Source organism: Meriones unguiculatus, chromosome 20 (genome assembly GCF_030254825.1).
Source record: "Meriones unguiculatus strain TT.TT164.6M chromosome 20, Bangor_MerUng_6.1, whole genome shotgun sequence".
Taxonomy (NCBI): Eukaryota; Metazoa; Chordata; class Mammalia; order Rodentia; family Muridae; genus Meriones; species Meriones unguiculatus.
In genome coordinates, this window is record NC_083367.1 from 66,129,327 (window position 1) to 66,142,846 (window position 13,520).

At 39.4% G+C, this 13,520-nt stretch overlaps 2 protein-coding genes across 3 annotated transcripts in view; one reads left to right on the plus strand and one right to left on the minus strand.

Moving 5' to 3' along the window:
- Positions 1 to 13,520, plus strand: part of Tfb1m (transcription factor B1, mitochondrial) — a 38,442-nt gene that overhangs the window by 23,240 nt on the left and 1,682 nt on the right. For both annotated transcript variants that reach the window (XM_021649023.2, XM_021649030.2), the window contains exon 6: positions 12,839 to 12,966. In XM_021649023.2, coding sequence (XP_021504698.1) covers positions 12,839 to 12,966 — 128 coding nt within the window. The remainder of the gene's footprint in view (positions 1 to 12,838; positions 12,967 to 13,520) is intronic.
- Cldn20 (claudin 20) lies at positions 829 to 5,373 on the minus strand. Its single transcript, XM_021649043.2, has 2 exons — positions 5,170 to 5,373; positions 829 to 2,601 (listed from the first exon to the last, which is right to left on the minus strand). Exon 2 carries the CDS (start codon positions 2,494 to 2,496, stop codon positions 1,837 to 1,839), a length of 660 nt encoding a protein of 219 aa, XP_021504718.1. The 5' UTR covers positions 2,497 to 2,601; positions 5,170 to 5,373; the 3' UTR covers positions 829 to 1,836.

Sequence of the window (13,520 nt, forward strand, 5' to 3'; positions counted from 1 at the left end):
CCAGAATGTCTTCAGGCACTGCTACATGTGCCCTGTATGCTAACCTCACCCCATTGAAAACCAGGGGAGAGAGGAAAATGCTGCCTGTGCCTTGAATACTTCCTGTATAGCATTTCCTTCAGTCTTCATTCTGCTGTGCCAGTGGCTCACTAACCTGCCAGTATTTGCAGTCCATAAAGAAGTGACCTTTATTTGGTATAAAGCAGCTGCTGCTTGAGTTTTCAAACATTCCCATGTCTAGTTAAGAAGAAAGTATTTGAGGTAAATAAAGTATCACCTGGACTATATTAAATGACATTTTAACATAGTATTCTGGGCCACATAGACTATCTAAATCCTGATCCATTAAGTAAAATGAGTAAACAGTATGGGCATCGAAGCAGGCCAGTTATTTGCTTATAGATCTTTATTGGGAATCTTAATATAAAGTTTTATTTCTCTAGGAAGTATTTGACTACCAACAAGGAATTATGTTTAAGTAATCATTAAAACTTCTATTGAAATGGTCCCCTTTGTTCTTTTTTGAAGTAGCACCTTTTTATTTTTGCTGTCCTATTCTAACATAACCATTATAGAGCATGAAGATGTATTAACGTATTTTTCTCTCTTTTCTGTATATACAAGTGAAAATTATTCATGTAAACACTCTTCTCACTTAAGTTATTAGTGTGCAATCTTTTTTCTTTCAGCAGCTGAATTACGAACAATTAGTAAGCATAAATTAGCAAATAAATAGATTACAGGAAGAAATACAGTGTTTCTTTGCACCTATGAAAAGTCCAAATTTTTGGTAGAATATTTGAATTACATGTCATAATTTATATGCATGTTTTAAAAACATTCTTTATACTTTAAAACTTATTTTACTTCTGTTAATTAGCTGAAGATGCTCATTTATAAGAGAATAGTGCTTTTGTTAAATTTGAGGAAAAAAGTATGACAAGTGACTAAGCTGAGCATCGTGGAACATATCTATAAGACTTCCCCCACCCAACAAAAAAAAACCACGAAGTCTCAAAAGGAAAAAAAAAGTAACTTAGTCAAATAGTAATAAATGTGAGATTCATTGAGATGGGGTAAATCTAAATAATTGGAGAAATGAACTTAACTGTTTTCTAAGTGCAAAAGAGAGGGCAGTCCTGGGCTAATTTAAAGCTGTCAGGGCTCTTGGTACCTGACTTGTACCAAAAAAGAACCATATCTTAGTTTGTGTTTATATTTGGCTTTTTTGTGCTGCTACTGTAGCATCTACCAGTTCATTAATTCTATCTAATCTTAGTTTGCAGATATTACCTAGAACATATGAAAAATTAGGATGGAGGTTGGGACTTAGGGCGGATGGCTTGGGCAATGCCTGTGTGAGTTCATTTCCTCTGTTTCTGGGGTCTCCTCCACATCCCAGAAGCAGGTTACTCAGACATTGCCTACCAGAGGACAAAAACCTACCAGAGGACGGTACTCTTGATTATCATCCCTTGGTGACGGTGTTGATCAAGAATGTTTTTGAACTTTGTAATTAAGAAAAAACTAATCTAAAAGATATATCAAATTGTTATCTTTAAAAGTAAATTAATGGTGTCACCCATTGCTTTATTAATATAGTCAGACTCTCTTTCCATTACATATTTTTAAATAAAACATGAATACAATAATGGGAAAATAAAGAAATTGAAGACGTATAATTGTATGTGGTAGTTTGTTGGCATTTTAAAGTACCTCATATTTTTTTAAATATTTTGTACAAGAAGTTAAGCATAAGTGTGGTTTCTTTTTTTCATTCTAATGACGTTTCAGCAGTCTCCCAGAAGCCTCACTGCATATTCATTGCACAGCCCTTTACACATAATCCTTCAGGTTGTGTGCTAACCTGTTCTTTGGCTGCCAGGTAGAGGTATATTTCTGCTTGGGAGGATAGATCCATGGTTCTGGGTTCCTTTTTATATAAGAAATGCAGAAAATAATACCAGAGATAAGTAGTAGCATTGCCGAAATGAACCCAATATAGACGGCTCCTCCAGGTTCGTATTTGTTGCTTTCTGGAACGGTCAGATCTAGAAAGTTTACTATTATCTCCTTGGTGTACCACACTGTTGGGATTAAACCAGAGATCCCTGCAGTGATGAAGCAGACTCCTCCAGCAAAGGAAATTTGACTCTTGGTGTGTATGTCCCCTCCTAAGTGAGTGCATTTCATTCCTACTATAGAAGTGCAAATCCCCAAAGCAGACAGAACACAGGACAGGACCATGGTGGCTCTGGCCGTCTGCACGTGGATGGGGAGTGACAGAATGGAGTATTTCAGAGTGCAGCTGAACATCCCAGTGCTGTACCACGTGCAGTCCATCCACAGCCCATGCACTTGAACAATAGCAGTTACAATGTTGGAGCCCATGTCTGCATTAACCTTCCAGTTTGGCAGCAGAGTGGCAGTGAGTACTCCAGAGACTCCAGTCAAGGCCAGGATGAAAGCAAGGAGCTGGAGGCCTGCTGAGGCCATGATGTTATTCTTACTTCTGTTCTCCTAGACAATCCCAATGGTTGACTGTGGTATGTGTTCAGATCGGCAGCTAGTTCTGTGCAGTTGAAAACCAAATAACAAAAGCTATGGAAAGAAGCAAAATCAGGATTGGAGAAGGAGGAAGAATAAGAAAACAAGAAGGTTTCACACAACCAGAACACTCCTGAATAGCACTCTTTTGTCCATGCTGCATGCATATACACACACAGGCACACAGAGCAGATGAGGGTGCTGCAGTCTCAGAAAAAAGTTCATAGTGGGCTTGGAAAATAGCATCTTCTGAGTGATTATCATGAGCAGTGTTTGATTCGTAGCATAGGTAAAGTTATGCATGTAAGACCCTAAGTATGCTGAAAACGTCTGTGAAGTGGAGGCATAAACTTGTGTGGCAGTTTAGACACTTCAAATTGTAGCTGTAGTCTCTGATACAGAATTTTTTATAATTTTAAACAATAAAAACCTCAAATATACCTCCTCCAAATAATTTATAAGTATTAGAAGAGTTAAGAGTTAAGTTTGAATTAAATCTTTATTCAGCACACACTATGTATGAGGCTTATGACCGAGTATATTGTTTGAAGGAGAAAAGAAAATAGAAGGACTTTAGAGTTCTACACAATCCTTACCTAGATTAACATTTGTTCAGCTTCATGTCCCTGGAACTAGCTTATGGAAAGATAAGATCCTTTCTCCTTGGAACCAGAATGCTTCCCAGTTATAAACAAAGGGGAGTGTTCAGAACTGCAAAACCGACTCCCCTGAATGATTAAGAAGCAATGACAGAAAATCTTGAAAGTCCAGGCAGGAAGCAGCCACATGGTTGGCTGTAGGTAAAATAATACCACTACCCCTTCTTTTACTTTGTAGCTGGCTTAACAAAAACAAAAACTACTTCTTAATTTCCATCTTCATATTCCTGTTCCACCATTATGCACTTCATCTGATAGCATTTACTGATTTCTTTGCGATAAATATGATTGTCTCTATAATGTTGCAATATTGGCAGGTTTTTTTTCTTTCTGAAATAATTAATGGATACACTGCAGTGACTATTATGAATGATTCTTATGCAAGCTTAATGCACAAATGGGCACTGTGGGCCTCTTCAAACCAAATGGCTTGTAGGTGATTCTTGGTTTCATGTCATTTCTCTGGACTTAAGTATCCTTCTGGAAAACGGGACATTTTGATTTTTCTTTTTTCTTCCTTCCTTGGACTAACTTAATTTTCTTAGAATCCTAGAGCTGAAGGAAACTCAGCTGTAATCTTGGGTGTGATTATTTTGTCTGCCATGGTCTTCTGCAGGGCTGCCAAGTGTAGCTCTTTGTCTCCTCCCACCTCCTTTCATCCTCTATGTCCTTCCTGTCACTTTGTGTTTCCCACTGTAGTGCTACATCAGAGACAGAATATCTGTCTTCTTTACGCCTCTCCTCTCTAGGAGAGCTAAGGCCTGTGTAGGGTACCAACAGGACAAATGCTTTGGCTTTCCTTCTCACATAGAGACTGAAGAGTGGCTTCCGCTAAATACTTGAAGTGATACTAATCTGGGCCTGTGGGAAGTACAAACCTTCCATGTCAGTAATTGAGTCTCTAAGACATCATATCGTATTCTGCCTGAATTGAGTTCTGTTTTGTTAGTCCCACAATTTTAGGGAAGGATTTCCCTGGAAATTTACATTCTTGAGTCAGCCTGTGTACAAACTTAGTGATCTTAGGACTTAATCTGCTGGTGGGCAGTTTGTTTCATTTGTTTTCCAGATTTCCCAGCTATACCCAAAGCAGAAGGGAAGTGAAAGGCCTGGGGAGGGCAAGCACATGTGTACACTTTTATAACAGCTCTTGTGCCTGCAAGGGCCAGGCTGACAGGCTGTCTCTGTTCCCAGCCGTTGAGATCGCTGTCAGCACTGCCTAAGGTTTGACAGGATAACTTATTTGTTGATCAATCTGTATCTATTTTTCCATTATAGCCCTTTCTTTTCCATCAAACAATACATTTTCTAAATTTTGGTGTCATGTAGACCTGCAGTCAGTTGTCATAATTAAATAGTCCGGGCAGCAGACAGTCAAAAAGCAAGTAAATACTAAGACATTGCATCTAGTTAGCACAACACTGCTTGTTATACAGGATGACTTCACATCCTTCTTGTGCATAGAGAATTATGCAAAAAAAAAAAAAACAAAAAAAACTGTTCTCTCAAGTGAAGGTCACTTTTTACAAATGCACTGGCATTCTCTGTTGCACTCGGGGTTCTCCTTTTCAGCCACAGGTGTGATAGCATGCTCCCTCAAATTTCTGTCTGGAGGAGAATCAAGGCACACTTACACTTAGTTCAGCAACTGTAACAGCAGCGGTAAGGAAATGTGAAAGGGAGGGGCCACAGGTGGGAACTTGAATCTTTAGGGAGAACACTCAAATTTCCCAAACACATCACATGGAGAACAGCCTAAAAGTTTCTAGTTTATGAACTGTTTGCCAAAAGGAAGTCTGTAGATTTTTTTTTTCTAAGAAGTTTTCCAGAAGAGATTCAATCATACCAAAAATATTTTTAAACAGATTCAATGAACTATTTAAATTTGAATTTAAACAATGTAAATGAAGCAATGCCAAAGTTCTGTACTTAGCTGTTGGAATTATCTAGAAGCATTCCATACCTTTTGCCAGAGCCCTCACAGCCTTAAGTGCACTCTGAGTCGACTCCTGGTGTCTTCAGTGTCTGGTGCGGACAGTCCACAGGGAGAAAGCCAGTTCTGAGAATCTGAACAGTGCCGGTGAAGTGCCGACAAGTTGGCGTGAAAATAATAAATAAAGAGCTACTTAGAGATGAGAGGAGAAAACTGCTGATGGTGCCGGAAGATAAATACCAGGTTCTCTCTCTCTCATTTTTTGAGCTGTGGGAGAATTAAGAAAGGAGAGGCGGGGAAGGGAGGGAGTTGCTGTTATAACAGGATTTGTTGAAACCTGAAAGCTGAAAATGCTTTTGTGTTGCTGTGTACAGAGGAGGGATTATTTGGGTGCTCACAAAAAGGCGCTCTTTTCTTTTAATACTATGTTTTAGTCACAGAGTTATAATTTAGTTTTGAATTTTTGTCAGTGTTGGAAGATACAATTTTTATATCCCTCAGTTAAAGAATGCCGTCTGAAATATTTTTAACTGGATTGTGCTTTGCACATGATAGTTAAGACTATCACTTTAATCTTTTATTCAGTTGCTCTTGTCTTTGTGAAACTAAGATTCCAAGAATTGTTAACTTTTAAAAACCACTCAGAAGAATTTTTTCTTTAAAATTTTTATTTAATAAAAGAAAGTGCAGCAACAGCTTTTCGCTAGAATGTGATCCAGAAACCTTCAGGTATGTTTGTTCTGCCTCAAATCTTTTTCTGTCCCCTGAAAAAGGTCTTGCAGGTATCTGTAAGTTAGGCTCTAGAGAAAAAGAAGAGATTGTACAAAATGATGTAATGAAGCATGGCAGAAAACAGCTCTGGCCAAGAACTTTTAGACAGATGCATTTCAGCCCTTTTAGGTTATCTTTTTTTCTTAATAATTTTATACCTTATAAATTGCATGGCCACTGGGCAAAAAAGTAACCTTTTGATTATATTTTTAAATTTTACAACATTTTTAATAGTTTTTTTTTTCATATAGTATATTCCAGTTATGGCTCCCCTCCCAGATCATTCCCACATCCCTACCCATCCAAGTCTACACCCTTTCTTTCTCATTAGAATACAAACAGGCATCCACAAAAAGTAATAAATAAAATAAGATTTAAAACTAAGCCATGCATTGGTGGCACAAGCCTTTAATTCCAGCATTCAAGAGGCAGGCAGATCTCTGAGTTCGAGGCCAGCCTGGTCTGTAGAAAGAGTTCTGGGACAGCCAGGGCTACACAATGAAACCCTGTCTCAGAAAAAACAATAATAATAATAATAATAATAATAATAATAATACAAACTAGAATAGGACAAAACAAAAAAAGAAAAAGCACAAACCAGATGCTAAGACATGTCAGATGTTAGTATTTTCTTTAAAAATAGTTAAGTATAAAATGTGTTCCAAATGTTTGGGATTTTCCTAGTGTTTTGTTGTTTCAGCATACTCTTCCAACTTTGGCATTTAGCAATACTGTTTTTCTCCGTTAGAAATCTAATGTCTGGATTTTTGTAAGCTGTAATGCCCTTTAATAAAGATATGCAAATGGTGGCTAGGGTATAGTTTACTTATAGGCATGAGAGGTAACAACTGTTATTACTGTAGCTTCAGAAGCAGCCTGGCGGCTCCTTTCAGCAGTTTGCTTGACTTCTTACAGGCCTGTTAAAATGCAGACACTTTTTTTTTTTAGTTAGCAGATGAGAGGTGGACTTACTTCCTCTGGGTTATGAAAGCCTGCTGAAAAAGCTTAAGTTCCAGGAGCATATTTGAAAATGTAATGAAACATTATCAGCTTCCGATGTGGATATTGAAGAGAAGTCTTGAAGTCCAGAGACTCTGTTCTAAATAAATCTTATGCCACCTTAGCTTAAGGCCTTCCCCGTGACCTTTGAAGTTGTGCTTCCATCTGCTGACCTGACAGGCCTGGATTCATAGATATGCAAAACTGTCCCCTTACCTTCCCCAAATGTATTCTTCTGTGTATGTAAAAGCCAGCACTTCCTCCTTTTGGCAAGCCTCAAATCCTAAATGTCATTGTTTCTGTACACAGCATACATTCATTCAGCAAACTGTTGTGGTTTTTTAAGTAGCCTAAAACCTGTCCAACTTTGCTGTGTCTCAGCAATGTGGCAGTGTAGCCCTGACATGGGGAAGGCCTCTGTCTACCTGATCACACCAGGGCTCTTGAGCCAGGCTTGATCCTGGTGTGTAGTGGGGCCTAATGAAAGATTAAATGAAAATTTCACCACTGTCTTTCAATATATAAAATATTAGTTAAGCTATAAATTGCTTTTGAATGATCAAAAATAATCATTCCTAAACAAGACTAGAATTTCTCAAGTAATTTTGAAAGTCTTTGGTTCAGCATCTTTAGAAATATCCACCCTTTGTGAACTCTACTGCTGAAGCTGTGTATTGGTTAAGGCACTGTAACATTTAGTTTCTAGACAACTTGTAAGGTTAAAAAAAAAAATCTGTATTTTGCTGATAAGAAATCCAAGTTATTGCTAAGTGACTTAACTGTGGTTATAAAGGACTAAGTTGCAGGAATGGAAACCAGGTCCAGGACTGCAGCCTCTGAAGCCACAGACACTCCACCACCACCCACCACCCACCCCCCACTACTGCAGAGAGAGTGTATCTTTGTGTCTGTACTGCCGCCTCACCTCTCAACCTCCACTTACCGCTCATGCAAAATCCATTTGGGGCAGAATATTTCCATCTATTTTCATTTATCGAAGAAAAACTTTTGTGAGGTTCTTATAATGTGTCAATTAGTGACTAGCCTAACAGCAGTGGTGTCTCCTTTCTGCTTCACCTAAGTACTTTATAAACATACCTCTGCGGTCCCAGTAGCATATCAAAGTCTGTTTGCTCATCACCTGATCCTAATAACCAATAACAGCCCCAGAGAATGACAGGGAGTCCGCTCTAGGAGAGGAAACCTGAGGGTCCCTGAGGATGAGGGATATCAATAAAGACTATGAAAGTCACTACCACGGCCATAGATGTTATCAGAAAGTTCATTTATGGTGGGGTTTGTGGTGGACAGAGTACCTTGGCTATGGCTTGGAAGCTGCATAAATAAGTCATCTCTAGGAGGCTGCTATAATAGAAACAAAATCCAACTAAGTAACTGGCAGCAGGTGTACTTTGCAGGAAATAGACTCAAGGAAAGGGATATTCTTCATGGGGTTACAAATATGATTGAATGTACAGTATAGTCATCAGTCTGTTAAAAAACAAGTACATCTTAGCTTCCAGTCTGTAGTAACATTAATAACGAGGCAGGCTTATTACATAAGAGGAGGCAGGGTTAGCTAATCTCACTGGGAGGTCTCTGTAGAGGAGCAGTTTCAGGTTGAAGTCCTGTGGGAGGAGGAAGCCGTAGTTGATTATAGTTTCTGTGCACACCGATTTTAGCTAAAGGTCAGTCATTGATAACATTCGTACTTGGACCTGAAAAGGGCTTTACTATTCCATTAAGCATGACCCACAAGAAGGCTTTGCCATTTCTGTGAGCCTTATGCATTGGGGTCCTTGACATGGCTGTGCTCAGGTCAACTATACATAGTCAGGACTTCATCAGCTCCCCACAAGGGTCCCTTTTTCTCTTTTATTTAAAATTACACCATTATTCCTTTTCCTTTCCTTCAATTCCTCCTCTACACTTTCCTCTCTTGTTCTCTCTCTATTGTGTGCATACAAATGCACCTAAATAGATAAATACAATCTGCTCAATCCATTTAGTTTTTGTATATGATTGCAGGGCTAATCGGTTATTGGAAAACCAGTTAGAAGGCTCATCCCTAGGGAAGACTATTTCACATGCTCTCAGCATTCTTTAATTTTTTTGTATATTGGTGGGGTGCCATAAGATTTTCTCCTTCCATCATGTTAACATGTCTATTGGAGGTATATTTCTTCCGGCCTGGTTCCAGCAGGCATATTATTGAGATATCTTGGGTAAGGATCCCCTGTCATTTCTAGGAGACATAATCTCACAACAGATTTCCTGGTCCTCTGGCTCTTAAAATCTTTCTACCCTCTCTTCTGAGATGTTCCCTGAGCTTTAGATGCAGGACTTGTGTTACAGATTATCCACTGAAGCTGGGAATCCCAAGATCACTTGTTCTTTGCATTTTTACCAGTTGCATTTTTTTTTTAATGGTCTCTGTTGCAAAGGGAAGTTTCCTTGATGAGGGGTAAAAACTACCCTTACTGTGGGTATAAGAGTATTTGGAATACAGTTAAAAATTACGCTATTTTAGTGAAGTTAGTGGTAGTAGGTACTGCTCTGACATCCATGATGTCACTGGCCCTGAGTTGTTGGCTAGGTTTCTGTAGCAGGCGTGATTTCCTTCCTGTTGAGCAGGACTTGGGTCCAATTAGAGAGCTGTTGGTTATCAACAACATATTAGTGCTGCTGTTGCATCCTAGGGGTTATCGTGCCCTGCTGGTCCATTAATATATAGTTTAAATGAAATTACCCACTTAATCCCCCCAAGAGATATAGAGCATCTAACAAAAACCTCAATATTGGGCATGATAAACTCCCTTTCAAGGGGAGTTCAAGAGACTCCCAAAACAATATAGACTATTACTGTTGCCCTTGGTTGCTTCTCAGAAGTTGAAAGTTAAGTCCCTATTGCTAAAGATACTGTGCACTTCAGACACAAGACATAGAGGACCCAAGCCAGCTCTGACTTGAAAGCCTCCTCCCTGAGGCTTTTATAGAAGGTACTATGTAAGCTTCCCAGAGAGGGAAGCAATCAATAATCCTACCCAGCTGTAATACCTGTGAACCACATTGAAGCTAGAGTATTTTAAGTGTATCGAGCTTTCTTTTTCTGATTTGTTTTATTCTCAGTCATTTCAAAATTAAAGAGAAAAAAATAATGGTTGTTAAATTAAATAAGTGTTAATTATTAGTTTAAAAAAAACACTTTGTATCTGTTACTATAGTTACCAGCCACCCTTCCTCTGTGGTTTTTAGAGAATATGACCTCCTCCACTCAGTAATTTCAAGAAATGCTTTTACAGGAATGAGCGGAGAAGGTAAACAGAAGTTATCCTCCCCACAGCAGGACAACTGCTGACTGAGCTCTCTGCCAATGAGTTTTAGAGTCCTGACATTTAGTATTACGTTTGTGAATGGGAATTTTCTTTCAGCTATGATACAGTGCCAATTTAACTGGGTACCAGAATAGTATTCAAATTCTAGAGATCTGCTAACGTGTATAGGATGCTGTTATAGTTCTGTAGCATTTTAAAGCTATTTAAATAAAGCAAACATTAGGAGTTTCCTATATTTACAAGCACTAACTGTATCACAAAAGAATAAGATTAAGCAATAAGAATGAAGCCTATTTATAATATCCAAAAATACCACTGTGAGCAGCAGCTTCATGCAGGGAGATTGGTACATCCTTCCCTGAACTTGTACCTTTGATCTTAGCAGTATTAGGACCTTATATAGTTTTTTAACACTGTTTCATAGTTCGAGGTTGGATGGAAGCTAAATTTTTTCTCATGCTGTTTTTGTTGTTTGGGTTTTGATTTGTTTTGTTTCTGAAAGGTGGCTTGAGACCACTGGTTTGTTGAATGTGCACACTGAGAGACTGCAAAAAAAACTTCTTAGAATTGTTTGTGTATTTGTGAGAACTGGGTGAAAAACATTGGAGATGGCTGAAGAAAGTGGCAGAAACAGACAAGGCAGGAATGCTAGTGAGTGCACCTGTTGTTGGGTGCAAGCAGTCACAGAATGACATTACAGAGTAAAGTATAAAAGATGCACTAGGACCTTGCCAGACTTTGAGAATCATGATGAATGGTAAAGACTGGCATGTCGGAGTTTCTGGAAAGGCAGATGGGTCTTTGACATTTAGTCATTGTATTAAATCTTGGCTGCTTCTCCTTTCCCAGAGGAGTACCCTGAGTGAACCATCTTTTCTTCTCTACCTATACCAGTACCTGCATTCTAAAACCCTGAGCCTATCTCCACAACTCCCTCTTTACTATCTTCTGTAACTGCAGGCCACCTCACTGTGTTTTTCACAGGTCTAAGAGAAAGTATATGTTAACTAGAGGAATTGATAAAACAACTTAAAGACACAGTTGAAAAGTTATTAAAGGTCATTAAGGAGGGAGGAGGGAAAGGGAAAGTTATTAAGGACATTTAATGTTGTACTTTACTATTCATAACCATGATACTGTTCACAATAATACTCTTTACCGAAGAGGTCTGAAGTTTGGTGGATATTTAGGAGTCCTTTGGTATAGAAAGGCCCTCCAATGGACAGTTTCACTCTTGTTTAGAACCTTCTTTTGTGTTACCCACACTGTCCCTGTGCTCAGATATCTACTGCCAGTTACGTCCAGTTGGTATAGCGGCAGGGAGTTGAGCCTTTAGCAACAGTAGTGTTTACGGAGAGGAAGGTCTGAGCTGGCTGGCAAGGCGTGCCAGGCTGTGGAAACGCCGCTGCAGTCCCCAGGGAGCCTCTTCACCTGAGGCTGAGCTTATCTTCCCTTTGCTCTTCCAGGTCTCACAGCTTAACCTCTTATTTCTCCTCATACTTAAAAACAAACCAGTGCCCTCCCATCCATGCTTGTTGCTGGCTGTTGTAAAAGGAGCTATGTAGCCATAAGAATATTGGAAAACAAACCATCCTAAGAGAAGATGATCACCTGAATGGGGCCGGAAGCAAGACTTTCTTTTGAAAAGCAACTGCCCATGCACCTAAATTGGTCTGCTTTCTCCAGAGCCAGTGCCTAATTCAGCTAGAGTGCTCTATCCCACTTTTACAGACTGTTGGGCGCCCCTCCTATGGGTGCCCAGCAGGGCTGTTTTGAACCCAATACTCCCTGCCTTTAGTTTGCATTTTTCCTGTGTTACAGTGATTCTCAATGATTCATTCACAATGAATCCATTTTTGGAAAAAGGCTGGAGAATTACTTTTACCTCATATGCTTGGAAAGCTAGTCTTCTGATAATTAAACCACCTCAACAGCTGGTAGCAGCTTTAAAATGTCACTGCTTGACAATGTTTAAGATTGTCTTCCGTATCAGTCCTGCCTTTGCCTCCTGGTGCATGTAAAGTTGCTTCTGAAGGTTCTAGGCCTGTATGGATTCTGCAAATGAATTCAGTCCAGCTGAGTAGTCGGCATCTGTACCCAAAATAGCTGATGTCCTAATTGTCTGTTTCTGGACTAATTGGTCCTTGGGGATCCCTCCCCTACAGTCAGCACTGCTAGTGTAGCTTATTTTGCCCTTCCAAAAGCTAAAACGCCCACTGCCAACTCCTATCTGCTTACTGGCCTTAACAGTTACGCAAATAGGCTTTTAAAGCCCATCATAATTCTACATTTTAAAATAAAGTGACCATTGGGCACAGGTCGAGTGGACACCATTATGGATAGCTGCAGCCAGCTGGAATTTCTGTAGCCATCTAAAACTTAGCTTCTTGTGTGTCCAGAGAAAACAGAGGCACTGAAATGTTCGTGAGAACTGCTGTGATTTTCAAAGATGAATTGTTTAAGACAGGGGACATAGCTTGGTGTTGCAGTGCTTGCCAAGCATACAGAAAGCCTTGGATTTGATCCTCGAGACTAGGAAAAAGAAAGTTGAATCACATTTTGCCAGATGGTGATTATGTTTGTTCTCAATGAAGGTCGATGTAGGAGTGGTGCACTTTACGCCCTTGATAGAGCCCAAGATCAAGCAGCCATTCAAACTTGTGGAAAAAGTTGTACAGAATGTGTTTCAGTTCCGAAGGAAATACTGCCACCGGGGGCTCGGGTAAGAATCCTTTTTGACTTTCTCTTAAAAAGCTGTATGACTCTGGCTCCTAGTTTGGATACTGTGGTGATCAGTATGTCACCACCACTGAGGAAATTTGCCCTGAGTTTACCTTAGATGCCATATACAGGTTTGGCTTGCTTTCATCCTAAATATAACCTAAAACCCACAAGACTTAACTGGTGGGAAGGTCCTGGCTTCTACGTCAGGACCATTTTTATCATGTTCTCTTTGCACCAAGTTGCTGGCTCTGTCCTTTAAGGACATACTTGAGAAGTAGAAAGCAAATATAACTTCTTAGCAGCTATAACGTCATTATAGTGTCATGGGCTTTTTTTTTTTTTTTACATTTCTGCTTCATATAGTCAATATATAGCAACTTAAAAGAGCTCAGCATTTAGCACACATTGTTCATTTTCTAAGACTTATACACAGATCCATTTTGGTTCTCTATAGGGATGTCAGAAGTGTGGGTTGGTGTGTGAAATGATTTCAGGTATGTTGAGGCAGCTGTATCCTGAAACCAATGCAACTCATAAAACCATTGTAAAGGA